At 38.3% G+C, this 16,723-nt stretch overlaps 1 protein-coding gene across 1 annotated transcript in view; it reads right to left on the bottom strand.

Annotated features, from left to right (window-relative positions):
- Positions 1-11,243: 11,243 nt before the first annotated feature.
- The window catches only part of TET1 (tet methylcytosine dioxygenase 1), a gene marked incomplete at both ends in the record, with an annotated part of 57,238 nt that continues 51,758 nt past the window's right edge, over positions 11,244-16,723 (bottom strand). The window contains one exon of the mRNA XM_079535989.1: positions 11,244-12,385. Coding sequence (XP_079392115.1) covers positions 11,244-12,385 — 1,142 coding nt within the window. The remainder of the gene's footprint in view (positions 12,386-16,723) is intronic.

Raw genomic sequence — 16,723 nt, 5'->3', positions numbered from 1 at the left:
TGCAAAGAGAGTAATTTACAACAGCCCAAAAGATCTCACCCTTTGGAATTCAGAGCAGCTGTGACTCAGATTGACCCTAACAAGGCTTCCTGCTATGAGGGAAGAGTTAGAATCTGCCATAGAAACACAGGATTAATGCTTCATTTTCCCAGAAGAATTTTTCAGATGAAGGGAGTCAGAGTCATCATTGCACAGAAACAGAAGCCGAGGTTTGGTTTTGTTCCCACAAGCTATGGGTGGAAGCTGTGTTTTAAAATCTCTGTGGTTCATATGCTCTATAACACAAAGAAAGTTACCCCTAACAGGAAATAAGCTGGGTGGCAGCAATGCCAGGACAAGGCAAAATGCAGCTGGCTGGCAGTAGCTGAAAAGTAGCTGGAAAATGTTGCTCCTCAACCATGTCTGTCCCTCGTGTTCTTGAGTCTGCTCCTAAATCTTCAGTACCGTTCAAATTCCATGTGCATTCTTTGACACCTGTGCTGTAAGAATGCTGGCTCTAATATCAAACCAAGGAATGTGTACTGCTTGAAAGGCTTGATAGTATTGTTTGGAGAAGGACTGGGGCAGTTTGGGAGATCTGTTGCTGTGAAAACCCATTAATGATTATCCTCTAAAAGCACAGCAAATTACGCAGCAGGCTAAAGGCCTTCCTATTGGATTACCATATTCAGTTCCCAGGGACTCGACATGCTGTGCCATGTAATGCATTTTACATTGCTAGGGAGTTACTGAAGCCTGAGGATAGCAGCATTTTTCTGCCCTCTGGGAGAGTCAAGTTATCTGGAAGACTACTGTGCTGACAGATAATTTTTGCTATTACATTTATTTGGAAAGGAAAAGAAGCAAATGCAAACATTCAGAGTTGTTTTCCTCCTTCAGATTCAAAAACAGAATTTCTCCCTTATATTGTTCTACACTGAAATGTTACATAATAAAGCTGTCTAGAGCCACAGCCTGTTTTGTCTTGAGAAAAATATAACGTAACCTCTGAGCTGAAGCAAATAAAAACTGGACTCCTTCCACTGGGTGGGAACCAAAGAGAGAGCTGCAGTAATGATCCCCATAAGTTTCCTCTGCCAGGTAACACAGGTAGGATAGCGAGTCACTGTTTGTATGTATGATCATCACAGACTGTTTTGTTCTTTTCAGATTTTCAGTTCCGGGATTTTCTGACAGCTCCTGTTACTGTACGGCCCTGCGTAGGACAGAATAGTGTGGCAGGTGAGGAAAGGCAGACAGACAACAGAGGGAACCAGACAGCTGAGTGACATACGTGTTTTAAATGGTAAACAATAGGTTCTGCATTGTAGGTGCATATATACATGTGGGTATTTATATATACACACAAATAAGTGCATAACTTTATATTCTGTATTATGAAGAAGGGCATTAACTTTGCTCTATGTTGCAGGGTATAAATTTTCAATCTCTAGTTACTTCAGTATGATTTTGTTCTGTTTTGTATTGGGAAAACAACTCTTTTTCCCCCCTCTCAAAGCATTTTACAAGAACGTTTATGTTTCACTTCAGGAAAGAAAAATTAGACGACTAAGTGCAAAATAGAAGTATAAAATTTATTTAAAACCACCCACAAAGTTCTGTGTAATCAGGAATGATACAATTTGTAATAGTCTTTTTAAAAACTCATGACAAGATTTAAAATATATTTTCAATTACAGTATTCATTTAGCCTTATTCAGTTAGGACAATAAAAAAAAAATGAAAGTTTACGTTCTAAACAGATGAGACACACAAGAAAAATAGAACAGAACAGACAATTTCCACAACAACAATTTTTACATGTATGTTTCAATACTAGTATCAACATTTCAATGCATCTTGCTACATAAACATGAAATCATGTACAACAACTGCTTGCACCAAAAAACATAGCTTAATTAGATCTTTCAAGTAACATGCAGTCACAACTCACAAGTCTTCAAGTACTGCTGGTAAGGGTTCCCTTGTCTGCAAAGATTGTAAGGTTCAGTTTCTCAGCTAGTGTAACTCTTCAGAGCTCCACCACTCTCATGAAGCTATGCTCAGTTATACTAGGAAAGAATCAGGCCCCAGATATTTTTTGAGAAAAGAAGTAATTTTTACACTTTTTCCTGTAGATACGGTGACATAATGAAGTGCTTTTTCTTTCTGATTTTTTTCTTCCTGTACATCATCTTTTGCTTTATAAAAGTTATGTTTCAGATCTAAATACAGTAGGTTGTTAAATGAAAAAATGCAAAACCTCAAAGTTGAAAAATAAATATCAAACACATCCCAAGGAAAGAGAAAGAAAAACAGGGAAAGAGATAGGAAGAAGGACAGAAGACAGAAAATACTTTTTTTTTTTTTTTTTTTTGGCATACTGTTAGGTCCTTTGATTTTTTAAATCCGGAAAGAATTCATGTATATAGCATTTTTGTACAGTGTGTCCTTAAAAATTAATGCTTCTGTGATAGCAGATTTTGAACAACATTTACGACCTGGTATAATTCTGTCACATTATGAAGAGCTGTCTCTTCTAAGCCGAACAAATTGCCTTAGACTGATTGTTGAATTTGAAAACATCTAAGTGTTTGTATTGGTTAGAACTGGGTTTCTTTCAGTGGTGTTGGGATATCATATTTTTGCTTTTCTTGCCTGCAGTTGTTTTTTGTTCACAGGACAAGAGATTTGTGATGTTCAGACACTTCTGTCGCATGGATCTGGCATCCACAAAGTTAGCACAGAATCTGTTTCTGTTAGGCTCTGCGGTATCATTGCACTTTAGAAATTAAAAAAAATGAAAATATAAGATTTTTTTCTTCAAATCTTTTTGAAAGAGAAACATTTGTCAGAAGGGTATGGAGGATGGCACTGTGCTGCCAGCAAGGGAAGCCCTGCATGTCACAAGCAAGCAGGGCAGTGCCAGCAGTTTCAGTGCCACACAGCAGGCACTCACAGAATGTTGGTTTTTAGCTTTGTCTCTCAAAACTTATCCCAGCGTGGCAACATCACACAGCACCACACACACTGCTGGGGACTAAGTCAGAAAGGCATGGACTGTGGTACACTCTCACAACCCCACTTTATGTAACTGTGTAAAAGGTTCAAATACAATAAGAGCAAAGAGGCATTTTAAGAAAAACTGCCTAAGCTTAGAAATAGTCTTGTTGACAATTCCGTGAGATTTCTGGCCAGATCATTATTTTGAGGTTATTAATCTTCTACCACATTCTCTTTGCAGACAAAGTTGGGAAATGCACAGCCAATATAAGCAAATTTGTAAGTATTCATTACAAAACAGGTCAGAGAAATTTCTTTTCAACCTGTATTTCTAAGCTGAGAACAATCTGGATGTTAATTGGCAGTATGCACAAAATAGGGCTATCAAGACATCGATTTCCCATGGTTGTACACATCTGTGGGTAACAGTTTCAATTTATACTAATGACCTTTTAACCACAATCAGTATAATGGGGTACTCCAAAGGATGTAAGCTCAGTGGGCATTCATTTACAGCCTCTCTGTCCTTTCAACATGGTGCAAAGGACAGTGGTATAAAGGAGAATCAAATCCTTCATTCTTAATTTAAAAAAAGATTCCCAGATCCTAGACCCTTTTCCATTACAATGTAATAAAACTACAGACATACATGTAAAACAACGATAAGATCACAAAACTTTCCACAACAGCATTAGAATGTTCTGTGGTGAGAACTGCAATACTGAACATCAAACTCGCCGTTCCCTCACACCTCTGCAGCAGCACTTCTTTGGAATTCAGTTCATCTGCTGAAACTGGTAGGTTAGCTGACAAATCTGTCCAAGCTTACAGGAGTAGGTTGTTCAGATCTACAGCCTGTGTCCTCTCATTTTGTGAGGAAAGCTGCAAGGGTGTGCGAAGTGGTAAAAACAGCGTTGTCACACCATACAGAACAAGTCACCTTCACGTAAGTCATTTAGCACCCTAATCTTGCATTCACTGCAAGTACACTGCTGGACGATTCTAGCATTTTCATGTAACTGTCCACAAAAAATGACATATAAAATGGTCCAGTAGAAAAAAGAAAATATGCTGTTTTAGAAGAATTCAGAAAAGAGCATTAAGAAGAATCTTAATCTTTACAAGCTGAAGTCACAAATACGTGGTGAAGCAGCATAAACAATAGTGGGATGAACTGGGGAACTGGGTTGGAAAAAGAATCCTAAAGCCTTTGAATCTCAGAAAGACAATGGCAACACCCCTATAACCCTTCTATAAAAAGCAGTCACTATGTAATTATTTTCTGCTCAACCTCAATCAGTTCTACTTGCTGTTACAGAGAAAGTACCAAACAAAATAATCCATTGTTCCACTCCTTTTTTCCAAGCAGTCCTGGCAGTTAAGGCACGTCACCTGCACAATACTGGGGTTTCTCACAAGGATGATAACTAACCTCTGCACAAGAACGTAGCTGCGAGATGTAAAGAAGTACTCCTTTTATGATGGTGCAAGGTCTGCCGGACCTTGAGTGAAGGCTTGGGCAGAGTTGGCAGAGTAACTTGGAAGAAAAGAGGGCTCACTTCACAGAGGTGCTAGCAACAGGAAGAAAAATCTTCCACTCTAGAGAGTGAGGGTTGAGAGCAAAGGGTTTCTTTAGCTGCACGCACGCGTAACAACAGCATAACAGCTACAGCAAGAGATCTGAAGTTAACTGGAGAAACATGTAAAAAGCAAGAAAACACTGATGGATGAAAGATTCTGAAATGTCCTTCTTTCTTGGAATGAAAAAGTATCCAACTGCAATACTCTGGATTCTCTAAGACAGAACATGAATTTAGAAAAATAGAGCTACCTTAAACAGAATAAAAGGTGAATGAAGAAAACAAAGTTTGGAACAGTCACAAGAATAATAAATTCTTATGATATTCCTGAGATGAAGGCCGGATGACTAATGTGCAAAGCAGTAGCAGGTGGGGGAGTTAGCATGAGCAGGCTGACATCTGCACTCCTGCTGCTGAGTACCTAAGCAGATCTGCAGAGTGATAGGAAGGACTTCTGGAGCAGCTGGAAGTGCTTAAAGCATTTGGCAGCTGGTTATAACATCATCCAGGGCCGACAGCTTGCCACAACAGATGATCCATAAAGAGACCTTGGGATGAGAAAGCTGCCAGTACTCGGCGCTGTCTGTACAGGGCAGAAAGCAGTGCCTACCCACTGACACCGATCACATGAAGTGTTCTTCAGGGAGATAACACTGCATTACCATGAGAACTGTCTACATTTAGCAAGCAGGTATGCAAAGTGTTAAGAAAAAAAATTGGCTTACTCTTCAGACATGACTAAAAGTGTTTTAATTGGACAATGATAAAATACACATTAAATCAATTTTCAAAGACTTAGAAGAAAAAAATGGCCTCTATGTTTACTGGCACCTGAGTAGACATTACTATTAGAAATCCTTGGTCTCTGAGAAAACCTCACATGTAAATCTCCACATTTTGCAGCAACATATTGAAGCACCATGTGGACAACTTGTGAAAGCTGACTATGGATCAGATCACGGCAGAAGACACCAAAACCAATTTGTGTACTGTTCCACTAAGCAGCCTCTCTATTTCATGTTAAAGAAGGACATAAATGTAACATGGACTTTAAAAAGCTTTTGTATTTAAAATTAGAGGTACCAAAACAAGGGTCAGTGTAAAGAAGTACCCTAGCAGCCACGCCATGTGAACAGAGAAAGCCCTTTCAGAAGCACTGTACCCACTACCTATTTGCCTATGGCTGTCTACACACACACTGACCAACACTCTCCCCCTCCTCTTTGTTTTTTGCTTTCTTTTATTGTTCCTCCAACAAACCAATATACTTAGGCAGAGAACAAAGCAACAATTACTGTCCCCAGAAGAACTATGGAAGCAGACGAATGCATTCATGCATCCACAGCTGTGGGACACAATGACACGTCCTTTTACTGGTTGGAAACAGTTCTGCAATGCAGATTGCAGTGCAGTACCATGGTGTCACAACAGTCAACACAGGCTTTCTCTGCAGTTGTTTTTTGTTTTTTTAAAGTAAGATATTCCTTCTCATTTTCTCCTGAAAGTCAGATGGCCTGAAAAAATTAAGAAAGCCAGACAGTATTTCCACGTGTGATTGGACTGTTCTTTATCTCTAAATTACTTAAGAGAGTGATCACAGGGCACAGCTGGGCAGACATTTTTCACACAGAAGAAATAAAACACCAACAATTTTATGGAAGATGCATCACAAAGACCTCACTTTGAATTTTAATGGCCACAGTGGACCTGAAAGAGAATTCACTTAACACTGCATTGATACAACTGTAGTCACATATAGCAAGTGAGAAGCAGACATGCAATTTTGGTTTTTGTATACATGAAGGTGTGGTTATTTCTTCCTGTTAGCCTAAGTTAGAGTATTTAGGGAGAGGGTTATGGGGGGCTAGTAGAAGAGAGTACTTATATATGTAGTTTCAAGAAAAGATTATAAAGCTGATGACTACTTGATAAAATGAGCTGATTTCAGAGAGGAATTTCATAGGAAATTAAAGAACAAGATGGAACCATACGTTTTAAATGTAAAATCATGAAGATATAGTTTTACTAAGCGGGTTTCAACTAAAATTTGTCATTGGATAATGTATCAAATAAGAAAAGTCTAAAAAGCTGATAGGAACTTAAGCCCAAAACAGGTCTGAAAGAGATCTGCTTGCATGTGTGAAACTCAAGGTGAAGGTACTGTCTCTACAGACCAGGAATTACTTCTGGAGCTACAGACAACATAACCTCTGCATTTAACAGGAAGTACATTGGTTCCAAATCTCTCTGCATCCGTCCTTGCAAGAGCTATTCATTGTGGAAGTATTGCAAGGGTCTGAGTTGGCACTGACTTTGGTCAACTCTACCCATATCCATTTAGTTAAAATTGCATGAAAATTGCATGAAAGCTTGATAAATGACCATATTGCAATCAACAGGTCTGCAGCAATGACCCAAATGAGACCCAAATTTAACCCATCAGATTTAGAGTAATACTGCAATGATATTATAAAGGCATTTTCAAAAAAAACCAAATCCAAACAGTTGTATGTTACGGATTATCTTTAGTATTAACAAAGTCATAATTTACCCATGCTTACCATAAAGTGTTACTATAGATACTACAGTTATTTCCTGTTCTAAGTATAGAGAAGTACTGTCATAGGTCAGATAAGGACTTTTAATAGCAGTTATTCCTAAGTAAAAGAGTTAGCTTAGAAAGTCCTTGCAAAAAAAAAGTAAGACTGCATACAACTGTTAAAGCCAGAAGGCAGCTAATATCTGTAAGTTCTTACAAAGCTTTTTGGATCTTGTGACTAAAATATTTGTAGAAATTATTTTTGCTGTGTTCTGTAATGCAAGATGGCACGTTACAAACAGTAACACAAAGAACCCCTATGGGTTACATTCAGTATTTAGTCGGGCATGACTGCAGTAACCCAGGAGGGACTCAGTGTCTCGCACAGAACTGGCTCCTGCAGCAAGCACTACTCTCTCCTCACTCCTTCACAGTAAAGGTGGGGTGGTGGTCCTGGACCCAATGGGGAAAGGGCTGAGAGACATCTCTCCCAGAAAATCAAAGGTGTTCCACATTGGGTCTTGACAATTGTTGCTAGAGTACTGTGAAAAAGGATCCAAAGGCAACCACATCCCAACAGCTGCCCATACCTGAATCCATTGTTTTTTTTTCCCCACCAGGAACAATGCCAGCTGTTAGAAACCAAGTACAATCTGTGGGTCTGGCCTAGCCATCTACGTTAACTTTGGATCCAGTTTCTGATCCAGCCACCCTGGAAGGACTTTGTTATGGAGTAAGAGCAAATTGCAAGTGGCAATGTGGGAATGTGGGCTGTGAAGGAAAGCAATACACCCACAGATTTACAAAGCTTAACAGACAAAAAAAAATAATAATAAAAAATCCCCAACCAAGACCATAGTGTATACGAGGCTGATAAATATTCTGAAATGTTACAATAAATAGCACACAGTTGTAAAAACAGTAAATGGTTGTATTTCTCACACCGCAATACAGCAATAGAAAATACTAACTTCTTAAATCACAACCTGCTATGTGCCACAGCAGGAAACAGAAGTGGCCAGCTAACCTGCCTGTTAGATACACACTGAGAAAGTAGTTACATTACAGACAATCGAGGAAAGAGCACCTATTGTACAGATGATATATATTTCTCATATAAGTAATCTTAATAAGTAGTAACTCTGAGTTTTAGCACCTATCAGTTAATAGCATTACTATTGTGTTAAGATAACTTTTCTCTCAAAACTGCCATTTCAAATAAGGTAGACCTGAACTTGCTGAAATTCTACTGGTGCCGTCACTTTTGCAGTGACTTGCCACGAGCTCTGTTTGGAGGTATCCTTTCAGATCTACCTTTCACTTCTTTCTCACTTCTTTGAGGAAAGCTGCTGGTTTTTAAATGGAACGTTTTCATCTTGAAGTTTCTATTAATACATAACTTAAACCTGGACATTCACTGGGGGCGATTCAAGTGAAACTGATCCACTTCAACGATCGGAACATTTCTAACGATAAGTAGATGGCTCTGTAACATTGTTTTGTGTAGAAAAGTTGTTACTCATATAGGAGTGCTGAATGGTATTTTCAATTTGTATTACACAAATTAAAGCCATCAGCACTAGCAGTGAAACCAATCAACTATATGTCCTGTACATGATTGCTCATGGTCTTGGACAAGGGTTTCCAGATAGCAAATATGTGAATGGAATAGCTACAGAACACGCAGCACTACTTCCTGTATGGACAGCTGGAGTTCTTACTAGTCTTAGGCTCACTAAAAATGTAATATGAGTTTCAAAATGGAAATCTAAGGCACACAAAATACCATAATGATTTGATGTATACTGTATATTACGTAGTCAAGAAGCATAAAACTGCTGGTACAAAATGATGGTGTAATATTGTTTTTGTCTTATTATTATTTACAATCCCTTCATATCCTCTATTTGAACTAATATTAAGCTCTGAACTAAGATTTTGCAGCATACCCGGTTTTTACAAATTTTACTTAAGATGCAAAGAATGGGTTCAATTCAGCCATCATCTGCCATCAGTATTTTTGTTGACTTCGACAGGAATCTGTGCAATTGAACCCCAGGTCATTATATAGTGATTGCTACTTCAGACTTTGCTCCTGCAAACACTACATGTGTATACATTTATACAGGAGAACAGTCTCAATGATCTACAGCCGTATTTACGTATTTGTATCACCAAGGTTCTAACTGGCACTATATATTAAAAACACCATTTAAGTACTTTTCGTACCAAAACTGTAAACATTCCATTTACAGCTCAACTTTTCAAGGAAAAAGCACCTTGTCTAGATTTTAAATAAAGGAGACCTAGAAAAATTCATGTTCCTCTGTTACAGCACCACTACAGTATAACAATATCAAGTATATTATTAGTATACCTTCACACGGGAGAACTCTAACCTCGTTAAGCCCTGGGTTTACCCAGCTGGGAGGACTCTGAGGCAGACTTAAGGTACAGCTTTGTCTCTGGGCCCTGATCCTGCAGCTCTCAGCCCGGAGAGGAGGCCTGGCTTGAGCAGCGCTCCTCGCTCGGACTGGCAGGTACGGCTACGTGGAACTGTTCTCGTGGAGGAAGTTGCAGGATGAGGTCAGTCCTTAGCTAACATTGTCATTTGGTAATTTGTTTAATAAATAAGTTTCAAAAGGAAATACATAGGAGAGAAGAATCAGAAAGAAGAGTGGGATGCTACAGCATTTAAAAGCAATGGAGTGCCTGTTTTCTCTCTGGTTTGGCAAATACTGGTTTCGTGATATGACACTTTTCCAAGAGAACCGGAAAACAAAAATTCGTATGCTTGGAAGGAAGAATACAACCTTTTCTACTCAAAACGTATAAATCACTTAACAATTTACAAAACGTTTTTGTAAAAAACCTGAACTTAGCTGGTGAACACTGCAGATGGGTTTTCTCAATGAAAAATTTGCTGTTAAATATTAGAAATGTTATTCTTTTTCAACGCTTCCTTTATATTTTCCTCAAATTAATATATATATTTTTTCAGAATAGAATAAGGCAACTCTAGGGGGTATTCTTTATCCCAAAACAATTCTACCCCTGAGGTCTTAGGAACATTTGGTTGTCACGTTAACTTATAATGTTCCAAATGAATGAGACTTATGCACTTATTGCTCAAAGAAATCGTAACAAATGCTGCCTTTAAAAAAACAAAAATCGTAACTCCTCAATAGCAACACACGTATTGATGTCTCCTAATATCATGTTTGCACACTCTCTTTCAAATAATAAAATGTTTCTGCACTTTATAAGTTGTTTATATGTAATAAAATCTTCCACAAAAAAGGGCAAGTCTAAAAACAATCACATACTATTAGCATACATACTGCAGCTGTAACAATATGGAACTCTACACAGCAAGAATAAAATGATTTCTTCTGTAGAGTATGCACAAACCTTAGACAATATGATCCTTATACTATACTATTTCAAGTTAATTTTAAAAATAGAAAGTGCTTTTAAAATATATATTTACAGCTTAAAAACAACTTCCAGCCATCTTTGCCAATAACTTCATTTCATGTGGAAGGACAAATCTACAGAAAAAGAATCACTGGTTTTCTAAAAGGTTTCTCTGCAATTTGTACTACATAGCAATGGTTGGAAGTTGTTAAAGCAATGGCACCATGAAGTAATAATTCAGCTTATTTATTTTAACTGTTTGATGTGGTTAAGCACCAAGAGCTGTGTAGAGCTATTACTGTATAACTTGATTTAACACCATAAAATGTGAACCTGTTAAAATCCCTATAAATGATTTTTGTAGTAAACAGACTTGATTTAAAGCACCAAAATATAAATTCCTAAAGGTAATAAACTGAATGATTTCAATCAAGGTTAATAACCTAAACAAAATCTTTTTTTAGAATGTATTAAAACTATACAACTTTTTTTTTTTTTTTTTTTTTTTTTTTTTTTTTTTTTTTTGCTTAAAATGTGCTTGAGCACCACCAAATGTTAAAGTCACAGTTTAAGAAGAAATCCCCCCTTTTCTTTTTATTTTTTTACCTCAGCCTTAAAATGGTTGAGATGAGCAAATAGTAAACGACACAAGACTTGTTCTTTAACAGCACCTTAAAGAAACACTGCGTAACGCTGCACCAAGAGGAGGCATTTGATACTAAAGCCTATGCCCAATGGTTGTAAGGCCCTGCAACTCTGGTAAGGGCATAAGAAGATACTGTTATTACGTTATCTTTAGTTACTGTTAATGCTCTGCGTGATGGAATTTGGTTGAACTCGTTGTCTTCATAAAAAATCTCTCTGTTTTCACTTGTTTGCTTTGTTTTCCTGCTGCTGGAGTTCAGTTCAGTATTCTCTGTTCCTAATCTCTCTGCTTCTTTTTCTTTTTCTTTCGCCCTCTCAGCCATCTTTGCTTCCCACATGGCTAAACCATGTTTTGGCTCATTTAAATTTTTGTGTTGGTAGAAAACTAAGGAGATCCGCGTGGGATGATTGCGGTTGGGCTTTTTAATAGGTGTGGTAGCATGGAGTTCACGTCGCGCACATTCGATTAGGATAGAACCATGAGAAGGTGCCACAGCTACGCCGCCGATGTCATCATCCAAAAAATTGTGCTCGCTGTCTGACCACATTTCCTCGGCTTTTTCTTCAGAATCAGTCGGTTGTCCCAGGGCGCTGTTCTGCTTTTCGTCAATGCAGTCAAAACCACACATCTGCTCTCGATGGGAGCCACCCTTCTCCACCGGGCACCTGTGGGAACAGTCAGCTTCATTTCCAACTGCGTCCTTTGCTGGAGAGCTTAACGGTACTGACAGATCGCAAGAGCCGATCATCTGTGAAGAAGGAGAACTGTCTGACTGAGGCTGACAATTCTGCTTGTCTGGCTGATGTTCAAGTATACTGGGCGGGGGATCTTTGTGGGCTGGGGGGCCTGGAGCAGTGACCTCTGGAAGAATTGGCGGCACACCGTTCATCTTATCATTCAGCAAAATTCCAGTATAATCTTTGACAGACACATCAAAGTTCTTACAATTAATATAAGGTGTCACGTGAGGTTGCTTACTACTGCATTCAAAATACCCGTAGGGAACTGAAAAATCTTGTTGAATATTAGTCACTGCTGTTATGCCAGGCTTATGTGCTAACGATGAATAAGGATGTAAACTATCCACCTTAAAAGGGGAGGAAGCCGTATATTGTTTTAATAAGGAGCAATTTTTAGCAGTGTTTGAAGTATGTTTCATGGCACAGAGGTGATCAGAAGTCTCCGTTTTTATCCCAGGTTTTAAAGCATCTGCTTTGTTCCCTAAAAGAAATGCACACCAAAGTGTAAGTACTTTTCTTCGGTTAATCAAACATACCTTTGATGGTATTTTCATGCTTGCTACACATTTTTCAAAATGGTGATTTTTAACTTAAAACTACACACATAATTACCTTGCTGAATTACTTCCTTAACCTTTTCCAGCCAGACTGTTGGTATATAAAATAGAAAGGTATTTCACAGAGGGATGGATAAAATAAACAGGTAAAATCAATTCAGTGCTCAGTTGCAGTTCACACAGATGCCGCCCAGCAGCTGCTGCCTGCCTTCAGCAATGCTCCCTCTTGCAGACAGCAGCGCACAGAAGATTTTAGGTATCTGCTGTGGCTGCTGAAATGTATGTCTGAAACTAAGCCTGCGAAACAACAAAAATGATCGACCCCCAGCTATTAGAGGAGAAAGCATGTTTAACAGATCCTGTCCATCACAGAAAAGGAAGTTACTGAATTACAGTTTGTGCATTAGCATCTAACCGCTTAGAATTAAAACATATCTGGCGACATACTGCAGGTAAATTCAAACCGCAGCATGTGATTTGCTCTGTCTTGCATCTAATTGGCAGACATTCATTATTTCAAATTTCTGGGGGGATCACTTATTCAGTTTACGTCAGCTCCCAGTTTCTAGTCCTCGGTCTCTGCAATTCTGCTCATTTGTGGAACAGAATTGTGTCAAACAACTCATTCTGGTAATGAGTTTCAGCCAGAGTCCACAGAACAGTGGAAAACAGTTCCATGGACTGATGGGCTTTGCATCGTACCCTAAAGCTGCATCACTGAGTTCTTCTACATTCTCATAAAGGACCGGTTCTGTCAGCGTTGTTTCTTTGTTCCATAAATACTCAATGTTTAACTGCTTTACCAAATATAGAAGAACTACTTTCTCTTCTACTAATTTATTAAAAGTGATGGATTAAAAAATATTCTTTCAATATTCTTTCAGGAATGAGGGAAAAAAGGGAAAGTGTTAGTATACAAATTCTATAATCGAGGGCAACGTGAGGAAACTGCGTCAACTCTTTTTTTATGAAATCAAATTCAAAGCATTTCATTTAATTAAGAAACAAAACAAAACAAAACACATCCAGAACAATGCCTTCCTTCAAAAGACTTGAAATGCAGTGCTTGAGAATAGCACTGTCCATCATCTCTTTAGAGAGACCTTTGTTTTCTGAAAATATACTTCTAGCAAGCACTCAGGCAGCAAGTCCAGCAAACTCCTCATCGCCTGCCAGAAGCTCCTTGCTCTGCGGGTAAAGGGGCAGAGACTGAGGCAGCAGCACAGTTAGCGGAAGAGAGGAGGTGGGATCTGAGGCAACAGAGGCAGCAGTGTCTCAGGGGAAAGGACAATTTGGGGAGGTGCATTTTGTTTCAATTGAAAACACAACTTAATCATTTCTAAATTGGATTGGGTTTTGTACTGGTTTAACTTTTAACTAAATGTGGAAAATGGTAATTCAAACGGTATCTTGCACTGCCACAAATCCTGTTGTGAAAAAGAATTTCCCACTGTTTTGCTGTTTTTACTTGCTTAGCAATATACTCCCACTAGCAACCCATCTGGGACACTGAAGCTACATTTAACAGCATCAGTTGGAATCAATATTCTCTACATAGGGAATATGCATATTAGAAAGATACAAAACTGTATTTATTTTGATAATATACAGAGAGCTATACATTCGTTTGGATGTAAGATCAAACCAAAGTCAGAGAATGTTTTGATTAGGAAGAAAATATTACAGGTGTTTAATAAACAGAAGTTAATTCAAACGTCTGGATAGAGGAAACAGTACAGGTTCAGCTCAGATGGCATCTCTCTCTAGAAACAGGATCTGCTGGCTAAAGTACTTCTCTGCTGTGGGCAGCTGAGCAGCTGGCTCCCCCGTTCTATCCAACAAAGGCCAAGAAGAATTGCCAATATTTATGGAGACAAAAATAACATTGCCATCTTTAAAGTTTAGTCTTAAAGAATAACATGGTTAATGATGGATAAAACAGGATGTATGGTTTTTATCTTTACTCTGTATTTTGTATCAATTTAGGATTTTGAAAGCTCTCAGCATGAGCATAAATGTAAAAATTACAAGTTGCTCTGCTTGATATTGAGTGGAGTTCATGATATATGCACTCTACTGAACATACAGCATTTCTACAAAAGACTTGGCAGATCTTGGATTCAGACTATGTCTTCACATATGCATGCTCTACTCCCAGGCAGACCTAAGCCGGCTGCAGCGCCATAAAGGTCCTCCTCACTATCATCTTTGCTGCTAGGTAAAAACAGAAGATAATCCTGTCTTATCACTTCTCAATTTCCAGCTCTGTGTATAATGAAGACTTGCAGGTTACAGGGATCTCTCTTTCCAGCTGAGAATACTGTACTGAATTTGAAATGATGGTTAAATCTCTTCCAAATACTACATGGATATTGGGCAATAGTAATGGACAATACCAAATAGCCAGCCTTGTGACTCCAAAATCCCCCCAGGCCAACACTAAAGGGTGTTGACTTCACATGGCCTAAAACACGAATGACAATGACTGCATGTACAACACTTCTCATCTAACTGCATGTTTTCCATATCTTTTTCATTTAAAAAGCAAAACCAACACTCTAAAACTCTTGTACTCACCTGTAAACTGAGTAAGCACAGATACTGTTCATCGTTACTTTTTTCCTTTCCAATACATGCATTCTTTTCTTCTTATATTAGGACAAAATTTAGCAGCAGTATTTGATGTGCTTAAAGAAACTGTAAGCAGTACTCTGTTCACTGCTTACCTAAAACTACAGGCAGTAACCTTCCCCTATTTAGTTTTTCCATACTTTCATTATTTCCCGAACTTTTTTTTTTTTTTGGTTGTTTAAAAGGTATGACTAGAACTGATGCCCACTGCTCATATGGAGGGCTAGTATACTATTAAAGAGTTGTTTCCAGTTTGCCATCAGGAGTGATTACTGCTGCATAGTCTAATTTCAGCTCCTCCGTCTCATAGGCTGTTTGATTTGTTTTCATAATGAGCCTAATAATCTCTGCCAGACTCATTATTTCGCAGGACTAAAATGACACCTCCCACTGGCAAAATAGAAAGGATCAACCAAAGGACTGATCCCCTATTATAGCAAAAAGCTGTATGTGTAAGTTAATGCCATAATGCTCTAAATTCATAATTACAGATATTTACATTTTCAGCAAAAGGCAGAACGGAGATCTTTACAGTGAAATTCAGCCACTGCCCTGTACAGGAAGCACACACAATGTGCATAAATGCTTTTGGTTATTAATCTTGGCTGTCTGCAGCTATATGTGCCATCTGCAGATTCGGGCTTACTGAGTTGACTTCTTTCTAGAGTCAGAAATAATGACGTAAACTGTGTGTTTCACTTACAGAATCTTCAGGGATTCCACTGTCACGATCTCCATGATAAAAGGTTTCATGATAGAAGCAAAATGTTATAATTCATATTCTGATTTTTCCATCTCTGAAAAACTTTCTTGCTCCTTTGAGTATTTCTTCATCACTCTTATTATTATCAGCAGCCCCTTTAAATTACCTGAATATTTCAAGCCCAAACAAATTACGGAAGTTTACTTGCTTACGCAGTTATTTAATCATTTTTGTATGTTTAAGGGAAGAAAATCTTACATTCCCAAAGCATATAGCAAAACTCTGGACAGCATACCATTAACTCAAGGCATGGCTTTCAAATAAAGAAGTCATGCCTTAGCTACAGAGTCACATGCAGGTAGACAGTTGGTAGCTATTTCAGCGTTTCATAACAACTTTCCAGTGAGTCAAACAATCTCACAGCTCCTTCAAAAGCCAGAGTCCTCTCATCCTTCCAAGACTTCCAGTCCACCCGGCGCACTCTGGAAGTTATTAATCACTGCACTGGAGTTGGATGATGTCCTCAGCCTGAGAAGAACCTTTATATTTGTTTCAGAGCCTGGACTGCATCTCCCAGACTTGAAGCATGAAGATTAACTCAGTGTCTGTCTAATTTCCTAGGATTTAATTATTCCATCTTGCTTTATGCAAAACCTTATTTGTTGCCCTGATTCTGCCGAGAGAAACGTGTAGTCAGGGTACAGAATACAAATTACAGACATGTCAATTAGACTCTGGTTTTGTTTGCAATCTTTTTCCTAGAAAGTGTAGCTACTTTTCTGAATATATTTGATTATCATTCCTTACATTAAATCTATCACCACGTATCTCATGAATTAAAATTGCAGCAGGTAGGCTAAGACTCCACTATACTTCCCCAAAGGTAGACAGCCTGTATTTTAATGCCATAGATTTGTTTCCTCTCTTT

This window comes from Tetrao urogallus, assembly GCF_951394365.1.
Source record: "Tetrao urogallus genome assembly, chromosome: 5".
Classification (NCBI taxonomy): Eukaryota; Metazoa; Chordata; class Aves; order Galliformes; family Phasianidae; genus Tetrao; species Tetrao urogallus.
The sequence above is the reverse complement of the archived record's forward strand: the minus strand, read 5'-3'. Positions and strand labels throughout refer to the sequence as shown.